We start from the raw sequence: 19,038 nt of genomic DNA, 5'->3' as shown, positions 1-19,038 counted from the left end.
AAACCTCTTTTACTAAATTAAATAACATATTTGCATTACTGCACAAAATACAAAACTTGCCATTTTCTTAGTAGCACTGCACAGAACAGATAAATAGAAGAACATTTGTTCATTAAAATAACGACTTGCCTCCAGCCCACTGTAACTCGTATATCGCCGGCCACGCTGTGCAGCATAGTGGCCGGCGATACATCCGTGTCAGCCACGTAAAAAGTCAACCATCGCTTTTAGGGGGAAAAAGTTTGTCTTATAAAGCGAAAAATATGGTAATACAATTGCAGCATTTTTGGGTCGGCCAATTGGCTATTGCAATATGGCGATTTATTGCGATTGCTTTGGCGATATATTGTGCAGGCCTAACGGCTACCATACAATTCAGGGAGTGTAGGTCCCACATGCATGCTGGGCCTGCTTTAATTTCTGTCATCTTTGGTGCCAAAATGGCCTCCATTATATCCAAGGAATGCAGGTACCAACATGCATGCCGGGCCCACTCCACACCACTCCAATCACGGATGCAGACCCATTCACTTGAAGATGCAGCACGGATCAGAAGCGCTACGGGAGTGCTTTCCTGGTCTTTCTGCCCGTGCCTCCGCACCGCAATAAAATAGAACATGTTCTATTTTTTTGCAGTGCGGACGGATCACAGACCCATTCAAGTTGTATGGGTCTCGAGCCGTCTCGGCCGCTGCACGGACGTTGCCCGTGCTTTGGGGACCGCACAGTCCCCAATGCACGGAACGGATGCGCAACGTTCGTGTGCAAGAGGCCTAACATGGTAGGAAATGCCTGGGGGTACTGCTCAGCCAATCACTGGCTTCAGCCATGTCCCGCCTCCGCCAGTAATTCGCTGAGCAACATTCCCAGCTTTGAATTTGAGTTTGAATTCCCCTTTAAAGGGGTTCCATTTTACCAAGTGCGAGGAGCCTGGCCCACTAAGCGAAAGATTCATACTTGCCTGCTCCCTGCCTCCCCGGTCCCCAAAAACAGCTCAGTAGGGTAAAAACACACATGGATTTTATATCCACCGTAGGTCCGGTTTCCACCATGGGTTTCGACCTTTCATTGCATAGTGTAAAATCTTGCAGGTTTTGCCGCTGCTTTTTTTAGCATCCTGTGCACGGCATTGGCTGCAAATCCAGAAGAAATCCGCCTCCCGGACATGACAAGCCCCTGCGTGCCCTTCAGTCCATTGCAGATTTCTTCCTTGGCATGTTAATGGGGGGCTTTAGAAAACTGCACATCACATGCCTTGTACTGTGTGCACGGAGGCTTATGGCTCGTGCAGGCCCGCTGCTCCGTTATGGCCAATGCAGTGAACCTTGCAAATGTAACCGTTCCCTTATTTTAATTTCTACTCTACATTTTACTCTTACAGTGAAAGGATGGCCCCCATTTGATCGCCACCGCAGGGGGCGTCCCCTTCCTTTTTGTTGCTCAGCAAGATGCAGGAAATGTCTGGAGGTCTCGCTTGGTAAGTGATTTTTCGGTAAGTTGGTTAGTAATGGAAATATTGATATGGTGCGGTCGAGTTGCATTGAGATATCTACGGTGCGGTGGGAGCCACGGGACAGGGTGTGGCGGATATATATATATATATGTTTATGCCATGTGTTGATTACACCAGGTGCTTTGTTCTGCCCGGGGATGGGTTTATGGTGCAGGACGTGGTAGGCGCCACGTGTAGTGGACCTTTAGGCCCCTTTCACATGGGTGAGGGCCGGATGCGTTCAGGGTGCATTGCGGGAAACCTGTGCGAGTAGGCGCGCAATTTCAGTCAATTTTGTCTGCGATTGCGTTCCGATGTTCCGTTTTTTTTTTTTCCACGCGAGTGCAATGCGTTTTGCACGCACGTGAGAAAAAACTGAATGTGGTACCCAGACCCGAACCCGGACTTCTTCACTGAAGTTCGGGTTTGGGATCAGTGTTCTGTATATTTTATTATTTTCCATTATAACATGGTTATAATGGAAAATAATAATCTTTTTTTAATACAGAATGCTTAGTAGAAGGTCAATTGAGGGTTAAAAAATAATAAAAACATAACTCGCCTCATCCACTTGATCGTGCAGCCGGCATCGTCTTCTTTCTTTCTTTCTTCTTTCAGGACCTGCAAAAGGACCTTTTGATGACGTAATCGCGCTCACCACGTGGTGACGTCAGTGCAGGTCCTGCTGAATGAAGATAGAAGGACCTTTTATCTTTATTTAGCAGGACCTGCGATTACGACAAAGGTCCTTTTGCAGGTCCTGAAAGAAGAAAGAAAGAAGACGATGCCGGCAGCGCGATGAAGCGGATGAGGTGAGTTATATTTTTATTATTTTTTCAACCCTCAATTGACATTCTACTTGGCATTCTGTATTCAGAATGCTATTATTTTCCCTTATAACCATGTTATAAGGCAAAATAATACAGTGCATTTACTTTAATGGGGTCCGGGGTTGCTTTTATCCCCTAACAACCATGCGAGAAAATCGCACCGCATCCGCACTTGCTTGCGATTTTCACGCAGCCCCATTCACTTCTATAGGGCCTGTGTTGCGTGAAAAAACGCACAATATAGAGCATGCTGCGATTTTCACGCAATGCACAAGTGATGCATGAAAATCACCGCTCATGTGCACAGCCCCATAGAAGTGAATGGGTCCGGATTCAGTGCGGGTGCAATGCGCATTGCATCCGTGCAGAATTCTCGCCCGTGTGAAAGGGGCCTTAGGCCTATTGCACACGACCGTATGGCTTTTTCAGTGTTTTGCGATCCGTTTTTCACAGATCCGTTGTTCCGTTTTTTTGTTTCCGTTTTTCCGTTCCGTTTTTCCGTATGGCATATACAGTATACAGTAATTACATAGATAAAATTGGGCTGGGCATAACATTTTCAATAGATGGTTCAGCAAAGAACGGAAACGGAAGACATACGGTTGCATTTCCGTATGTGTTCCGTTTTTTTGCGGACCTATTGACTTGAATGGAGCCACGGACTGTGATTTGCGGGCAATATTAGGACATGTTCTATGTTAAAACGGAATGGAAATACGGAAACGGAATGCATACGGAGTACATTCCGTTTTTTTTGCGGAACCATTGAAATGAATGGTTCCGTATACGGAACGCAAAAAACGTCTGTGTGCAATAGGCCTTAGGTTTATTTGGGGCTGGGTCATGTCGGGCTTAGTGCCCTGACCTCAGACATAGTTGAAGGGGGGAACTTTCTGTCATCACTTTGTCGTTGTGCCTCTGCCGCTCAGATAAGTGACCGTTGGGGCATGTTTACACCGTTTTTTTGTTTGTTTGTTTTTACGTGGATTTTGGCGCAGATTTTGCACCCAAAAGCTGCGCCGAAAACCCTTGCAGTTCATCTCCACTGTATTTAATGGGCAAACCACTTGTTCATTCCTAGGGTAGTAAAAGTCTACGGACGGCTCGCTGCGATAACATTAAGGGCTCAACGGATTTTCTTTCAGTGTCCGTTCAGTTAATTTTTTTGCAGACCGTAATTGCATTTCAATGGAAGTTACTCCGTGTGTATTCGGTTTCCGTATGTCCGTTGTGCAAAAAAATACAACATGTCCTTTTATTGTCCTCATAACGGACGCCAGGGAAGAGCAAATTAGGGTAGGGAAAAAGTAGGGAAGAGCAAATTTAGTGTTTTTCAAGTTCGGCGTAAAAGGTTCAGGTTATATAAGAATTCAGTCATGGATTCCGCAACCACGGATGGTCCGCGGTTACGGAATTCTTAGAGGACCCGAACCTTTTACGCCGAACTTGAAAAACACAAGTTCGCTCAGCACTACGGACAAGGATCAGACTTTTCTATTAGGGGCCATTCTGCAAAGTACGGAATGCAAACGGATGTCATCCGTATTTTTTTTGCGGATCGCAAAATACATACGGTCATGCGCATGAGCCCTTAGTTGCATTTCTTCTGACGCAAATTTCCACCTGTGCCTTGTAAAGGGTTAAACTGAAGGTGGGATATTGCCGCGCTGCGCATTTAAAGTGCACACGCAGGTCAATTTGAGCAGCAGGGCCAACTGGTGCTGTAACAGTGTATGTTCATACTTGGGTGCGTTTTTTGTGTGTGTATAAAACCTGACAAATTCCACCACGTGAACATGGCCATAGGCAGCAAAAAAAAAAAAAAAAGCGTATCTTCCATGTCTGAAAATACCATATAGGGAGCAATTATAGATGTAGCACGACTTGGAAGCACACGGTAAAACCGCATGTGGTAAAACCGCACTGCTATGTAGTGTTTTACAAGCGACAATTACGCGCTGCCCTAAGCCGTCTGGCCTTTATAGAATGTCCCTGACGTCATCGTGACGTCACCTCGCCCGCCCCTCCTGAGGTCTCATTGGTCGCCCTAGCCGCGCAACCTGCTAATCACCCAGTCCCCTCCCCACTGACCAATCAGAAAATGGTTGCTGTGCTGCCCAGGCCACCGTCAGCCAATCAGAGGCGGCGCACCTGACAAGGGCCGTCAATCAGCTGGGTCTCCTTCATGCACTCTCTCTCTATTGCCTGGTGCTGGCAGCGGATCCCTCGGATGCGCACACTAGAGGGGTCCTCGAGGCGGGGGGCGCCAGCCGGCGGCGGCTTCGGGGGAGTGTACGGCTAGAATGTGACGGGAGCCGGTCCCCCTGTGTCTAGAAGTTGTGGCCTCATGGAGTAAAGGTGACACGGGGAGGAGGAGAGCGGCAGACGGGGAAAACCGAGGAGGAAGTGTCCGCAGCCGCCGCCGTGTGTGAGGTAAGTGACTGTGAGGAGGCTGCCCCCTAAGAAGTTCCATCACGGCGACATATTATCCCTGTGCGACGTATACAGACAGGTGCCTTCTTCAGGCCGAAATGTCGCATGTGAGGCGCTGCTTTTTAGATACTTCTGTGGGTGTATCTTCATGCAATTCTTAAAGGGGTCCTCCTCCGATACAGTAATTATCACAGCCCTGAGCAAAGGATGGGACGTTCCCACAGGAATTTATTAAAAATGTTGCCCCCGGAGTCGTGCTACGGTTTTATCTCCGGCGAAAAAAACTGAAGACTTGTCTGAATGCCGGATCCGGCATTTTGTTCCATAGGAATGTATTAGTGCCGGATCCGTCCTTCCGCAGACCGAAAAAAAAGGTGAAAAAAATAAATGCCTGATCCATTTTGCCGGATGACACCGGAAAGACGGATCCGGCATTTCAATGCATTTTTCTGACTGATCAGGATGCTGATCAGTCTTACAAATGCTATCAGTTGGCATATGTTTTGCCGGATCCGGTGACAGAACTGCTTGCCGGATCACTCTGCCGCAAGTGGGAAAGTAGCCTTATCCACAGGGTAGGGGATAATTATTGGATAGGTGGGGGGGGGGTCCTACATCTGGGACCACCACCGATCACGAGAATGGGCGGCAGGTCTAGTCATCTCTATGGGACTGCCGAAAATGGAGGACAGTGCTCGGCCATTTCCCTTAGAGATGCACAGAGCATGCTTGACCTGCCGCCCCGTCTCGTGATTGTTGGGGCGCTTACGGAGGACCCCACGGTAGGACCTCCTCCGATCCAGTAGTGATCCACTATCTCGTGGTTCGGGAATAACTTCAGATTACTGGAATACCCCTTTAAAGGGGTTTTCTGACTGTTCTATACTGATGGCCAATCTTCAGGATAGGTGATCGGTGGGGGTCCAACTCCTGGCATCTTGCCGATCAGCTGTTTGAAGAGGCATAGCCTCCTCGCAGATTACCACCGCGCCGTCCATTGGATAGTCTTTGTGTGTTGGACAGATCTAAATTCCTCTCAGTAAATGAGAGGAATAGAGAAATGGGAGAGAAAAGGGGCGCACAATAGGGTAGTATGTATATACAGATAGAATGATAATATCATAGGAATTGTGAAGGCTCACCTTTTTTTGGTTGTGCAAAATTTAGGCACAACTCTATTGAAGGCTTTAAGAGTGATGAGACTTATCTTCCGGAACTGCAGCCGCAGATTGTGAGTTCTTTTTGATGGGATGTCCATAAGAGAGAAATTCTGCTTCGGCACAAGTCCACAAATGGAAACGGTCTCACAAGTATGATAGTTCTTCTTTAATGGAAACAACGCATTTCGGGGAGTGAAACTTCCCCTTCATCAGGTTTAATGAAACCTGATGAAGTCCATTGGATAGTGGCTGTGCTTGGTATTGCTGCTCCTAGGCCACGTGACCGATGAACGTGACGGCACTGGCTACGACCTCTTCAAACAGCTGGCAGTCGGACCCCCACCATCTTGAGGATAGGTCATTGGTGTAAAACTCTTGGTCAACCCCTTTAAGGCTAGGTTTCTATGTAGCCTCTGTGGGGAGGTTAATGCGCCAGCAGGTGCGCAGTAAACTGACATCCGTTTGCTGTGTATTTTTACGGTTTCTCAGAACACGTGAAGAACTTGATAGAAGTGCAGAAATGCTTGATTCTCGGCCACTACGCAACAACGCGACCCCTCTCTGCTGTTTTACGGAAGCAATCTCTTGTCACCATAGGGTTCAGTAGCTCTACCAGGGGCCCGGGAGTAGTCGTCGGCCCTAAAAGGCAGCAATTGTTGGAGTCTGCTCATAAGGCAATACTCCAGACTTCGATGGTGGGCTGCCAGTAGATTGTATTATTTTCCCTTATAACATGGTTATAAGGGAAAATAATAGCATTCTTAATACAGAATGCTTGGTAAAATAGGGCTGGAGGGGTTAAAAAAAAATAAAAATAATAATATCTCCCCTTAATCCACTTGATCGCGCAGCCGGCATCTCTTCTGTCGTCTTCTTTGCTGTGCACAGGAATAGGACCTTTGATGATGTCACTGTGCTCATCACATGGTCCAATCGCATGGTTCATCACCATGGTGAGGGACCATGTGATTGGATCATGTGATGTGACGTCACCACAGGTCCTTAGCCGGCAGCTCAACATTACAGAAGAAGACAGAGATCTGCAACTACGCAATCAAGTGGACTCGGTGAGTTAATTTATTTTCAACCCCTCCATCACTATTTTACTTTGCATTCTGTATTCAGAATGCTATTATTTTCCCTTATAACCATGTTATAAGGGAAAATAATAAAGATCGGGTCCCCAGCCCGATCGTCACCTAGCAACCATGCGTGAAAATAGCACCGCATCCGCACTTGCTTGCGGATGCTTGCGATTTTCACGCGGCCCCATTCACTTCTATGGGGCCTGCGTTGCGTGAAAAACGCAGAATATAGAGCACGCTGCGATTTTCACACAACGCACAAGTGATGCGTGAAAATCACCGCTCATCTGAACAGCCCGATAGAAATGAATGGGTCCGGATTCAACTCACGCATCGCACCCGCGCGGAATACTCGCCCGTGTGAAAGGGGCCTTAGAAGCAGTTTTTTTTTTTTTTCAAGAACGATTCCAACACCACCTATTTTAAGGACTAATTCAGTTCTGAAGTCACTTTGCAGAGCTTGCATAATAGAAGCCACCCATAAATGACCCCATTTGAGAAATTGCATCCCTAAAATTATTCAAAACTGAATTTTTTAATGTTATTTATCCTTTAGGTGATCTACAGGAATTACCATATTTTTTTGACTATGACACACCAAAGATTTAGAGGAGAATAAGAAAAATTTTTCATTAGACGTCAAGTCGTCCTCCGATCCCCAACCTCCATCAGCCTCAGATCAGACATAGAAACCCTTTAATTTTATTTTATTTTTTATCATCAGAAATTCTGTTTTGTAGCTGACGGACCGCGATGTGCTAATGTCAGCACTACATAACAGTGTTCTTTATACTTTTGTCCCTGTCGCCGTTCTCCTAAAAAACACACTTTTAAAATATGCTAATGAGCCTTTAGGTGCTATGATGGCGTTGATTCAGCACCTAGAGGCTCGGTCTACTAACCCTTTATCCCGCCCAGGTCCTCCGTTTAGCTCGCCCCGCTCCTCTTGAGTGACGTCCGAGTTAGCGGGATCGCTGAATAAATCCCGCGCCGTCCACTTTTGTATTCGGCGCAGTGAGTGAAGGACGCGCTCCTGGTGTGTTTTTTAGGAGAACGGCGGCAGGGACAAAAGTATAAAGAACATTTATGTACTGCTGACATTAGCACATCGCTGTCCGTCAGCTACAAAACAGAATTTGTGATGATAGAAACCAGATTGTGCTGATATTCTGCAGATCCAGTACTCACCGCTCATGACTAGTGGTAACCCTGATCCAGCCTTATGCACTACGTGCTAGGAACCGGGGGGGGGGGGGGGGGGGGGTTTAGGGGTTTAGTTGGGGTGTCCTTTCCTTCATAAACCTGGAACCTGTGGGTGTACCCTGAGGTACTCAAGTTTCGCTTATACATTTATTATTCATTTTTGAGTTTTCGTTTTTCACTCCCTGCCATCCGGAGATGTAACTTCTAATTTTCTGTTTACATGGCCATATGAGACTTGTTTTATTTTTTTGCAGAACACTTTATGCACCACCATGTAATAGTGCAGATAATGTAAGTGGGAAACTGGAATTTTTTTTATTTTATTCTGCCACAGTTTTACAGGTTTTGTTGTTATGGCATTCCCTGTGCAATAAAACGGTCTTGTGCCCTTCATTCTCTGGGTCAGTACGATTACGATGCCACATTTACCGTATTTTTCCACTTTATAATACGACGAGGTTTTAGAGGAGGAAAATAAGAAAAAAAATATATATTTTTCATCATACCTCTTCTCAGATCAGACCCCCATAAATATCAGAACATCGGATCAGACCCCCATCAGCCCTCCATGTCAGACCCCCATCAGACTCTTATTTCAGCCCTTTAATTCAGACCCCCCAGAGTTCCTTGCCAGAACCATCAGAGATCAGATCAGAATAAAATAAAAAAAACTCTTCCCTCTCTTGCGCCGCAGCTCCTTTCCATCTCCGGCAGCAGTCGCGCTCCAAGGTTTTCTCAGGCCCGTGCTGCGCTGTCACCTGACTGCGTGCAGTGTGAGGTCATAGTGCGCGCCCTCCGTCCTGACGCTGTACGGGGTCTGGACAGTGCAGCGCCAGCCCCAGGAAGGAAATCGTATGAGCCCTCACAGGGATGGGCTACAATGCATAGGTTCACAAAGTATACCAATGCATTATAAAAGCAATGAGACTAATAATTGTGTTAATAAGGTTTATTAAAAAAATATATATAAAATTCCATTAAATGTTCCATTTTTTTTTTTAAAGGGTTAAAGAAAACACACACGCATGATATCGCCATGTTTGCAGTAACCCTCATAATAAAGATAATGTGTTATTTCAACCGAACCATGAACAGCGTAGTAAAAATGAGAAAAAAATACCAACTGAATTGTTTCTCTTCTTCACCCCCGCCACCCAGCGGCTTATTTTGTACTCCTACTTTGCCAAAACGTGGAGTATTTTTACTCTGCCAGAGAAAATGTAGAGCGACCTCTGCACATCACTAAATATATTAGCAGAAGAGGTACAGAGAGGAACAGAAGTATTTGAACACCCTGCGGTTTTGCAAGTTCTCCCACTTAGAAATCATGGAGGGGTCTGAAATTCACATTGTAGGTGCATTCCCACTCTGAGAGACAGAATAAAAAAATTATAATAATTCAGGAAATCACATTTTATGATTTTTAAAGAATTTATTTGTCTTGCACTGCTGAACATAAGGATTTGAACACCTGAGAAACAGCAAGAATTCTGGCTCTCAAAGACCTGTTACTGTCCCTTTTAAAAAGTCCACCTCTACTCCACTCATTAATCTAACTTAGTAGCACCTATCTGAGCTCTTTAAAGACACCTGTCCACCCCACAGTCAGTCAGACGCCACTACTACCATGGGCAAGACCAAAGAGCTGTCAAAAGACACCACAGACACAATTGTGGACCTCCACAAGGCTGGAAAGGGCTACGGGGCAATTGTCAAGCAGCTTGGTGAAAATAGATCAACTGTTGAAGCAATTGTTAGAAAATGGAAGAGGCTAAAGACGACTGTCAGTCTCCCTCGGAATGGGGCTCCATGCAAGATCTCACCTCGTGTGGTATCACTGATGATAAGAAAGGGGAGAAATCAGCACAGAACTACAAGAGAGGAGCTGGTCAATGACATGAAGAGAGCGGGGACCACAGGTGAAAGGTCACTGTCGGTAGAACACTATGCCGTCATGGTTGCAAATCATGCATTGCACGAAAGGTTCCCCTGCTCCAGTCATCACATGTCCAGGCCCGTCTGAAGTTTGCCAATGACCATCTGCATGATCCAGAGGAGGCAAGGGGGAAAGTCATGTGGTCAGATGAGACCAAAGTAGAGCTTTTTGGTCTAAACTTCACGTGTTTGGAGGAAAAAGAAGGATGAGTTGCATCCCATGAACACCATCCCTACTGTGAAGCATGAGGGTGGTAACATCATGCTTTGGGGGTACTTTTATGCGAAGGGAACAGGACGACTGCACTGTATTAAGGAGAGGATGAATGGGACCATTTATTGTGAGATTTTGAGCAATAACCTTCTTCCCTCAGTCAGAGCATTGAAGATGGGTCGTGGCTGGGTCTTCAAACATGACAACGACCCCGAAGCACACAGCCAGGATAACCAAGGAGCGGCTCCGTAAGAAGCATATCAAGGTTCTGGAGTGGCCTAGCCAGTCTCCAGACCTAAATCCAATAGAACATCTTTGGAGGAAGCTGAAACTCTGTGTTGCTCAGCGACAGCCCCGAAACCTGACAGATCTAGAGGAGATCTGTGTGGAGGAGTGGGCCAACATCCCTGCTGCAGTGTGTGCAAACCGGGTCAAGAACTACAGGAAACGTTTGACCTCTGTAATTGCAAACAAAGGCTTCTGGACCAAATATTACACTGATTTTCTCAGGTGTTCAAATACTTATGTTCAGCAGTGCAAGACAAATACATTCTTTAAAAATCATACAATGTGATTTCCTGAATTTTTTGTTTATTCAGTCTCTGAGTGGGAATGCACCTACAATGTGAACTTCAGACCCCTCCATGATTTGTGGGAGAACTTGCAAAATCGCAGGGTGTTCAAATACTTCTGTTCCTCACTGTAAATCAATATAACAAATTACATGAAGACTCTCTTACATATATACAGTTGCACGAAAAAGTATGTGAACCCTTTGGAATGATATGGATTTCTGCACAAATTGGTCATAAAATGGGATCTGATCTAAGTCACAACAATAGACAATCACAGTCTGCTTAAACTAATAACACACAAAGAATTAAATGTTACCATGTTTTTATTGAACACACCATGTAAACATTCACAGTGCAGGTGGAAAAAGTATGTGAACCCTTGGACTTAATAACTGGTTGAACCTCCTTTTGGCAGCAATAACTTCACCCAAACGTTTCCTGTAGTTGCAGATCAAACGTACACAACGGTCAGGAGTAATTCTTGACCATTCCTCTTTACAGAACTGTTTCAGTTCAGCAATATTCTTGGGATGTCTGGTGTGAATCGCTTTCTTGAGGTCATTCCACAGCATCTCAATCGGGTTGAGGTCAGGACTCTGACTGGGCCACTTCAGAAGGCGTATTTTCTTCTGTTTAAGCCATTCTGTTGATTTACTTCTATGCTTTGGGTCGTTGTCCTGTTGCAACACTCATCTTCTGTTGAGCTTCAGCTGGTGGACAGATGGCCTTAAGTTCTCCTGCAAAATGTCTTGATAAACTTGGGAATTCATTTTTCCTTCGATGATGGCAATCCATCCAGGCTCTGACGCAGTAAAGCAGCCCCAAACCATGATGCCCCCACCACCATACTTCACAGTTGGGATGAGGTTTTGATGTTGGTGTGCTGTGCCTCTTTTTCTCCACACATAGGGTTGTGTGTTTCTTCCAAACAACTCAACTTTGGTTTCATCTGTCCACAGAATATTTTGCCAGTACTGCTGTGGAACATCCAGGTGCTCTTGTGCAAACTGTAAACGTGCAGCAATGTGTTTTTTTTGGACAGCAGTGGCTTCCTCTGTGGTATCCTCCCATGAAATCCATTCTTGTTTAGTGTTTTACGTATCGTAGATTCGCTAACAGGGATGTTAGCATATGCCGGAGACTTTTGTAAGTCTTTAGCTGACACTCTAGGATTCTTCTTCACCTCATTGAGCAGTCTGCGCTGTGTTCTTGCAGTCATCTTTACAGGACGGCCACCTCTAGGGAGAGTAGCAGCAGTGCTGAACTTTCTCCATTTATAGACAATTTGTCTTACCGTGGACTGATGAACAGCAAGGCTTTTGGAGATACTTTTATAACCCTTTCCAGCTTTATGCAAGTCAACAATTCTTAATTGTAGGTCTTCTGAGAGCTCTTTTGTGCGAGGCATCATTCACATCAGGCAATGCTTCTTGTGAAAAGCAAACCCAGAACTGGTGTGTGTTTTTTTTATAGGGCAGGGCAGCTGTAACCAACACCTCCAATCTCATCTCATTGATTGGACTCCATTTGGCTGACACCTCACTCCAATTAGCTCTTGGAGATGTCATTAGTCTAGGGGTTCACATACTTTTTCCACCTGCACTGTGAATGTTTACATGGTGTGTTCAATAAAAACATGGTAACATTTAATTCTTTGTGTGTTATTAGTTTAAGCAGACTGTGATTGTCTATTGTTGTGACTTAGATGAAGATCAGATCACATTTTGACCAATTTTTGCAGAAATCCATATAATTCCAAAGGGTTCACATACTTTTTCTTGCAACTGTAACTCCTTTTACACATGTGCAAGTCAACATCTTGTAGATATGACTGTGATGTTAAGAGGAACATCTTAGTTGTGTTCACCATGTAGAACATTAAAGTGGTTGGCTCACTTACATTACTAGCTGCACATGGGAACAGTAAGAAGTATTATCAAACCATCAGCACCAATGTAAAATAGTTTAATATTAATAATTCATATTTACTTGCAGGCTCACTCACCTGCCTCAAAGTGCTTCGCTCCGAACATGACCGCGGATGGAGGGTCCCGTCCACCATTGGCCTCCATTCACTTACACGAGGGGGGGGGGGGGGGCGCGGACAGTGGAACTAGCGCATACGCAGTCTGTCCCCAGTGCAAGTGAATGGAGGCCAAAGATGGACGGGGCCCTCCATCTGCGGTCATGTTCGGAGCGAAGCACCTGGAGGCAGCAGGGCTCCAGATGGCGACAAAAATGGTCACCAATGCGACTTAGAATTTACAAATGGCGACAAGACTTTTTAGTCTTGTCGCCATTTGCGACTAGACCCGCCGCCGCAGCACTGCAGTTAAATACAGCGGTGGGGCACAGGAGATGATAGTTCTCTGCCCCGCCGCCGATATTCTTCTCAGCAGCGCAGTGGAGAAGGAGTCTCTCCCTCCCCCCTGTGCTGCTGCCACCGCCAATAAAAAGAGAGACGGGAGGAGGAGGGGATGGGAGGGGCTGTGGCCACTGCGCCACCAATGAAGATAACTGACTGACTCCCGACCTTTATGCGACACCTAAGGGGTTAACTGCAGCGGATCGCAGCTCCCTGTCATGGAGGTCGGGTGCCGGCTATTTGATCCCGGCACCCGCCTCCTGTATTTGTATTAACAGGACAGTTATCTTCATTGGTGGCGCAGTATAATAAACATTGGTGGTGCAGTCGGGGCCCCACCCCCAACCCCTCAGTATTAAAGTCATTGTTGGCAGTGGCAGTTCAGATTGGAGCCCCAGCTGTAATTGCGGGGCCCCGATCGGTTACCATGGCAGCCAGGACGCTACTGAAGCCCTTGCTGCCATGGTAACATCCCTGATGCTGTGTGCACGGGGCAGCAGGGAGAGTGTGAGGTCCTATTCACCCTGATAGAGCTCTATAAGGGTGAATAGGACAAGGGTTCCAGCCCCTAAGGGGGGCTAATAGTAAGTAAAAAAAACAAAAAAAAACACAAACACTAAAATATTAAGTTTAACCTCTTCCCGACCTATGACGTACTACTACATCATGGGAACCACTGCGTTCCCGCAATAGTACGTCCTAGTGATCGCGCTGGCACCGGAGGGGCCCGGCAGTCCGTGGTAGCCGGGCCCCTTCTGTATCCGCCGGCATCGTTGTAAAAGCCAATGCCGGTGGATTAACCCCTTCTATGCCACAGTCCGCGACATAGAAGAGGTTTGTGTTGGGTGAGCGATCACATTGAGTCCCCGCGCTGCTGTGGTGGGGACCCGATGCGACACAAGGCAGCCCGATGCCATGCAGAGGCTGCCCAATGCCTTGCACGGCATCGGGACCTGCCTTCTACGAGTACCAAGGAGATCAAGCCTCAGGCTGGGTCTCCTAGGCAACCTGTTAGTGAATGACAGATGTATTGTAATGCATTGCAGGGGGGATCAGACCCCCAAAAGTGAACATCAGAAATAAAGTAAAGAAAAAAAGTATAAAAAAAGGTGTTTTTAATAAAATTAATAAAGTAATAAAATTAATAAATAAAAAAAATAAAAAAACGCCCCTTTCCCTTATTTTATAATAAAAAACTGAAAAAGCCGCGTCCGTAATGACCGGCTCTATAAATATATCTCATGATTCACCCTGTCCGATAAACACCATAAAATAAAAACGGTGTAAAAAAAAAAAAAAAACAACACCAAGCGATCAAAAAGGCGTATGTCCAACAAAATGGTATCAATAAAACTGTCACCTCATCCCGCAAAAGATGAGCCCCTACCTAAGACGATCGCCCAAAAATAAAAAAAACTATAGCTCTCAGAACATGGAGACACTAAAACATCATTTTTTTTGTTTCAAAACTGCTATTATTGTGCTAAAGTGAAATACATTAAAAAAATATACATATTAGGTTTTGCCACGTCTGTAACAACCAGCTCTATAAAAATATCACATGACCTTACCCACAGGTGAACACCGTAAAAAAAAATATATATATCTTTTTAAAAAAATGCATTTTTGTCACATTACATCACAAAAATTGCAACATCAAGTGATCAAAAAGGTGTATACCCCCCAAAATAGTACCAATCAGACCGTCACCTCATCCCGCAAAAAATGAGACCCTACCTTAGAGAATCGGTAAGAAAATAAAAAATGATAATTTTTTGCTTCAAAACTGCTGCTATTGTGCTAAAGTGATTTTTTTTTTAAAGTTGACATATTAGGTATCGCCACATCCGTAACAACCAGCTCTATAAAAATATCACATGACCTAACCACTCAGATGAACAATGTAAAAAAACAGAAAAAAAAAACAATTTTTGTCACATTATTGCAACAGCAAGTGATCAAAAAGGCGTATGCCCCCCAAAATAGTACCAATCAGACCGTCGCCTGATCCCGCAAAAACTGAGACCCTAACTAAGAGAATCGGTCAAAAAATAAAAAAAGCTATGGCTCTCAGACTATGGAGACACTATCAGGTATTGCCACGTGCATAACGATCTGCTCTATAAAAAAGTCACATGACCTAATCCCTCAGGCAAACGCTGTAAAAATAAAAGCGCTCTCACGATGCCAAAATTCGGTTTTGATTTGGCGACTAAAAATGTAATTTGGCCCCTAAAGTTCAGGAGCCAATGGCTACTAGGTATTTTTTTTTAGTCTGGAGCACTGGGCAGGTGAACCTTATATTGGTCTACAGCCGGATCCTGTGCAGTGATTGATGGCTGTTTCTGTATGCAGAGCCAAGTAGGACCCCCCCCCCCCCCCCCTCATTACTAAGCTCAGAATGAGCGGAGATTTAAATGAATGAAACACAAGTTATATTGAATCTATACATCAGCCTGTGCCTCTCCTGCTCTAACGTGCTGCCTGCAGATTTCATAGAATTTTCAATGTGACAAGATTGCTTTAAATGACAAAATTCTGGCAACCTGCAGCCACCACTAGGTGGAGCTATCCTTTGCAGTTTTGCTGTGGTATGCCTTTTGGCTTATATTTTAACATGGCCTAACAATTGTTAAAGAGATTCTCTATCGGGCAGCACGGTGGCTCAGTGGTTAGCACTGTTGCCTTGCAGCGCTGGGGTCCTATGTTCGAATCCGACCAAGGACAACATCTGCATGGAGTTTGAATGTTCTCCCCGTGTTTTCGTGGGTTTCCTCTGAATACTCCTCTGAATAACTCCAAAGACATACTGATAGGGACCTTAGATTGTGAGCCCCATTGGGGACAGTTGGATGATAATGTCTGTAAAGTGCTGCCGAATATAGTAGCGCTATATAAAATGCATAAAATAATAATAATAATCATAGGATAGGTCATCCATGTCGGATCAGAAGAGATCAGTGTCTAAAGTAGGATCTCTTCTGATCTGACATTGATGACGTATCCTATGATTATTATTATAATTTTATGCATTTTATATAGCGCTACTATATTCCGCAGCACTTTACAGACATTATCATCCAACTGTCCCCAATAGGGCTCACAATCTAAGGTCCCTATCAGTATGTCTTTGGAGTGTGGGAGGAAACCGGAGTACCCGGAGGAAACCCACGAAAACACGGGGAGATCAGCTGTTTGAAAAGACCACAGTGAGCGCTGTGCCTCCTTGCAGCTTACCGAGCACAGCGCCCTCCGGTGAATAGTGGCTGTACTTGGTATTGCAGCTCAGCCCCATTTATTTGGATAGTACTCAGCTGCGCCTAGGCCACGTGACGGGAATATTTCAGGAACGGTATATGCTAGAGAGCTGAGCCTGGTCTAAAACCTTCCCTGATGTACCTGTGTGATTGTAAATGCGACGGTGCGGATTCCTTTAGCTGACACACATACACTCAGCTTTATATATTGTATTCCGGTTATATCATGGCATTATATTTTAGTGTGTGATGGAGTATCTTGTGTCATTATGATCATTGGCATGGCGAGCCTATCCTATTGCCTATCATAACAGAGATGCATCCGTTTTATCTTAACAGACCCATGCTTGGTCGAGGACTTAAACGCAAATTGAATGATCGCGACGAGACCATGACCGACCTCTCTTGTGCCTACGATTGCCATCGAACCATGCCATACAGTCATCAAAGGCAACTGGTGCTCAACATGTGCCTCAACAAACTGCAAAGCTATAAAATGCTGGCTGAACCTAACCTGCATCGATCCGTTCTCATAGCCAATACAGTACGTCAAATCCAGGAGGAAACGAGGCAGGAGGCCAGCCAGCTGCCGGGAGTTATGGGGAGCGATCTCCCCGCCAACATGTACCCAGGAAGCGATTCCTTAGACACTTCGCTCAACTTACCTTTCGGAATCAACGCAGACTTCACTAGAGATTCCTGGCCCAACGAGAACCCGTTGGACAGTCTGATGGAAGTTACAGACAATGACATGTCTTCTGCCATTTCCTCAATCCTGAAGGATCTCGATTTTGTTGAGGACATCAGCCCAACCTCGGCCCAGAGCCCTGCCGTGGACGAGCCCCCAAAACCCACGGAGAGCGGATCCAAAGGTGAAAAGCAGGATCTAAGGGGAACAGAATGTGTGTTCGGTTCTTTCGAGCTGACCAGCTCCACCAGTTACTTAAAGGACTTGTCGGTGGATGACATTTTTGATGACATTGATACTTCTATGTACGACTCTGATTTTAGCTTTTCCTCCTTGATGTCACCAAGAATGCAGCCCACGGTGGAGGAGCCCCTCAAGCTGTATACAATGTGCAATAATTCCTCAAACAGCAACTTGCAGGTCTGCAGGACAGATTTGAATGATCTGGACCACATCATGGAGATTCTAGTCGGGTCCTGACATCCTAATCGTTAGTGGTCTTAAAGGGGAAATGTATTTGAACCAAGTTTGAAAACACAAGAAAGGGCAATTTTCCCTTACAAATGCACAAATGATCAGGATACAAAGATATAGATATAAATGCCTGTGGAATCCCCAAACTGTCTAGCTACAGTAATTCAGTATTATGCATATTCTTATAACCGGAGGCGACGTGAACGCTGAAGAAAACCAATATTTTTGTAATGACGACCATATTTATAAACCTTTTGGGGATAGTATTAACCTACTAGAGCCAACGCGAGATGTCACTTCTTGTACATAGCGGACACTACCTCTTTAAGACGAAGTGCAAAACCTTCTTGTGTGCTTTGTGGGTTGTTTTTTTTACGTTTAGCGTTCTTTTCTTTCAATCTCTCTCTGTATTGATATTGTACATTTCAGATTATTATTTTGTTAATTTATAAATTGTAATCGGATTGATTTAGTTTGTGGTTCTACTGGTGATGACGTGTACCGTGTGGTCGGTACTCTGCGTGCGAGCCATGGGGATCAAAACCAATAGGTCTGCCTAATTGGCCTATTGAAATGCTTGGAACTAGTGACGTCAATGAGGAATTCTAGGAGTTACTTTTCCCAGAATCTGCACCATTGCGGTCTATGGGCTAGGTCTGCTAGTATAGGTTAGTGCCATTCAGTTGTATTTGAATGAGCTGCGGCACCAGATAACAGCCCATGGATAACAGTGGTGCAATTTTTGGGGAAAAAACGCCCTTTTTAAAAAAAATTTTACTAATTTTGGACAGCCCCTTTAAAGGGGGTATTCCCATCTGAGACATTGATGCCATATTGCTAGGATATGCCATCAATGTCAGATAGGTGTGGGTTCCACCTCTGGGCCGCCCAAAGTGAACAGAGGGCAGCCACACATGCGCGCGCGCCCACCCCTGTCCACTGCTATGGGATTCCAAAATTAGCTGAGCGCGCTCGCTTGCCTATTTTCAGAACTCCCATAGCAGTGAATGGATCGCACTCTGTGCGGTGCGCTCGCCTTAACTTTGGGGGGGTCTGTTCTTTGGACAGGTGTGGGCCCCACCTCTGGGACCCTCTCCTGCGTGACTGATGGAATATGCCAGCGATATACCACCCTGTCTCAGATGGGAATACCCCTTTAGGGTGCAGCTTCATGGGGGCGCGTCTTGAGAGACAAAAATCTGTGCGACTTGTCTGCAACTTGCTGTCGCATGACTATTGGCTGTGAAAAGACAACCACGGCGCAGGCCACTTGTACGTGGCACACGACTTCCATCAAAGTCATTGGATGAGAAGTCACGTGAGACAC

At 45.4% G+C, this 19,038-nt stretch overlaps 1 protein-coding gene across 1 annotated transcript; it reads left to right on the top strand.

The window, feature by feature from the left end:
- Positions 1–4,524: 4,524 nt before the first annotated feature.
- Positions 4,525–18,468, top strand: LOC120982551 (SERTA domain-containing protein 2-like). Its single transcript, XM_040412791.1, has 2 exons — positions 4,525–4,755; positions 16,889–18,468. Exon 2 carries the CDS (start codon positions 16,893–16,895, stop codon positions 17,715–17,717), a length of 825 nt encoding a protein of 274 aa, XP_040268725.1. The 5' UTR covers positions 4,525–4,755; positions 16,889–16,892; the 3' UTR covers positions 17,718–18,468.
- Positions 18,469–19,038: the final 570 nt, after the last annotated feature.

This window comes from Bufo bufo, chromosome 11 (genome assembly GCF_905171765.1).
Source record: "Bufo bufo chromosome 11, aBufBuf1.1, whole genome shotgun sequence".
NCBI lineage: Eukaryota > Metazoa > Chordata > Amphibia > Anura > Bufonidae > Bufo > Bufo bufo.
Note: the sequence above shows the minus strand (reverse complement) of the source record. Positions and strands in the feature narration are given on the sequence as shown.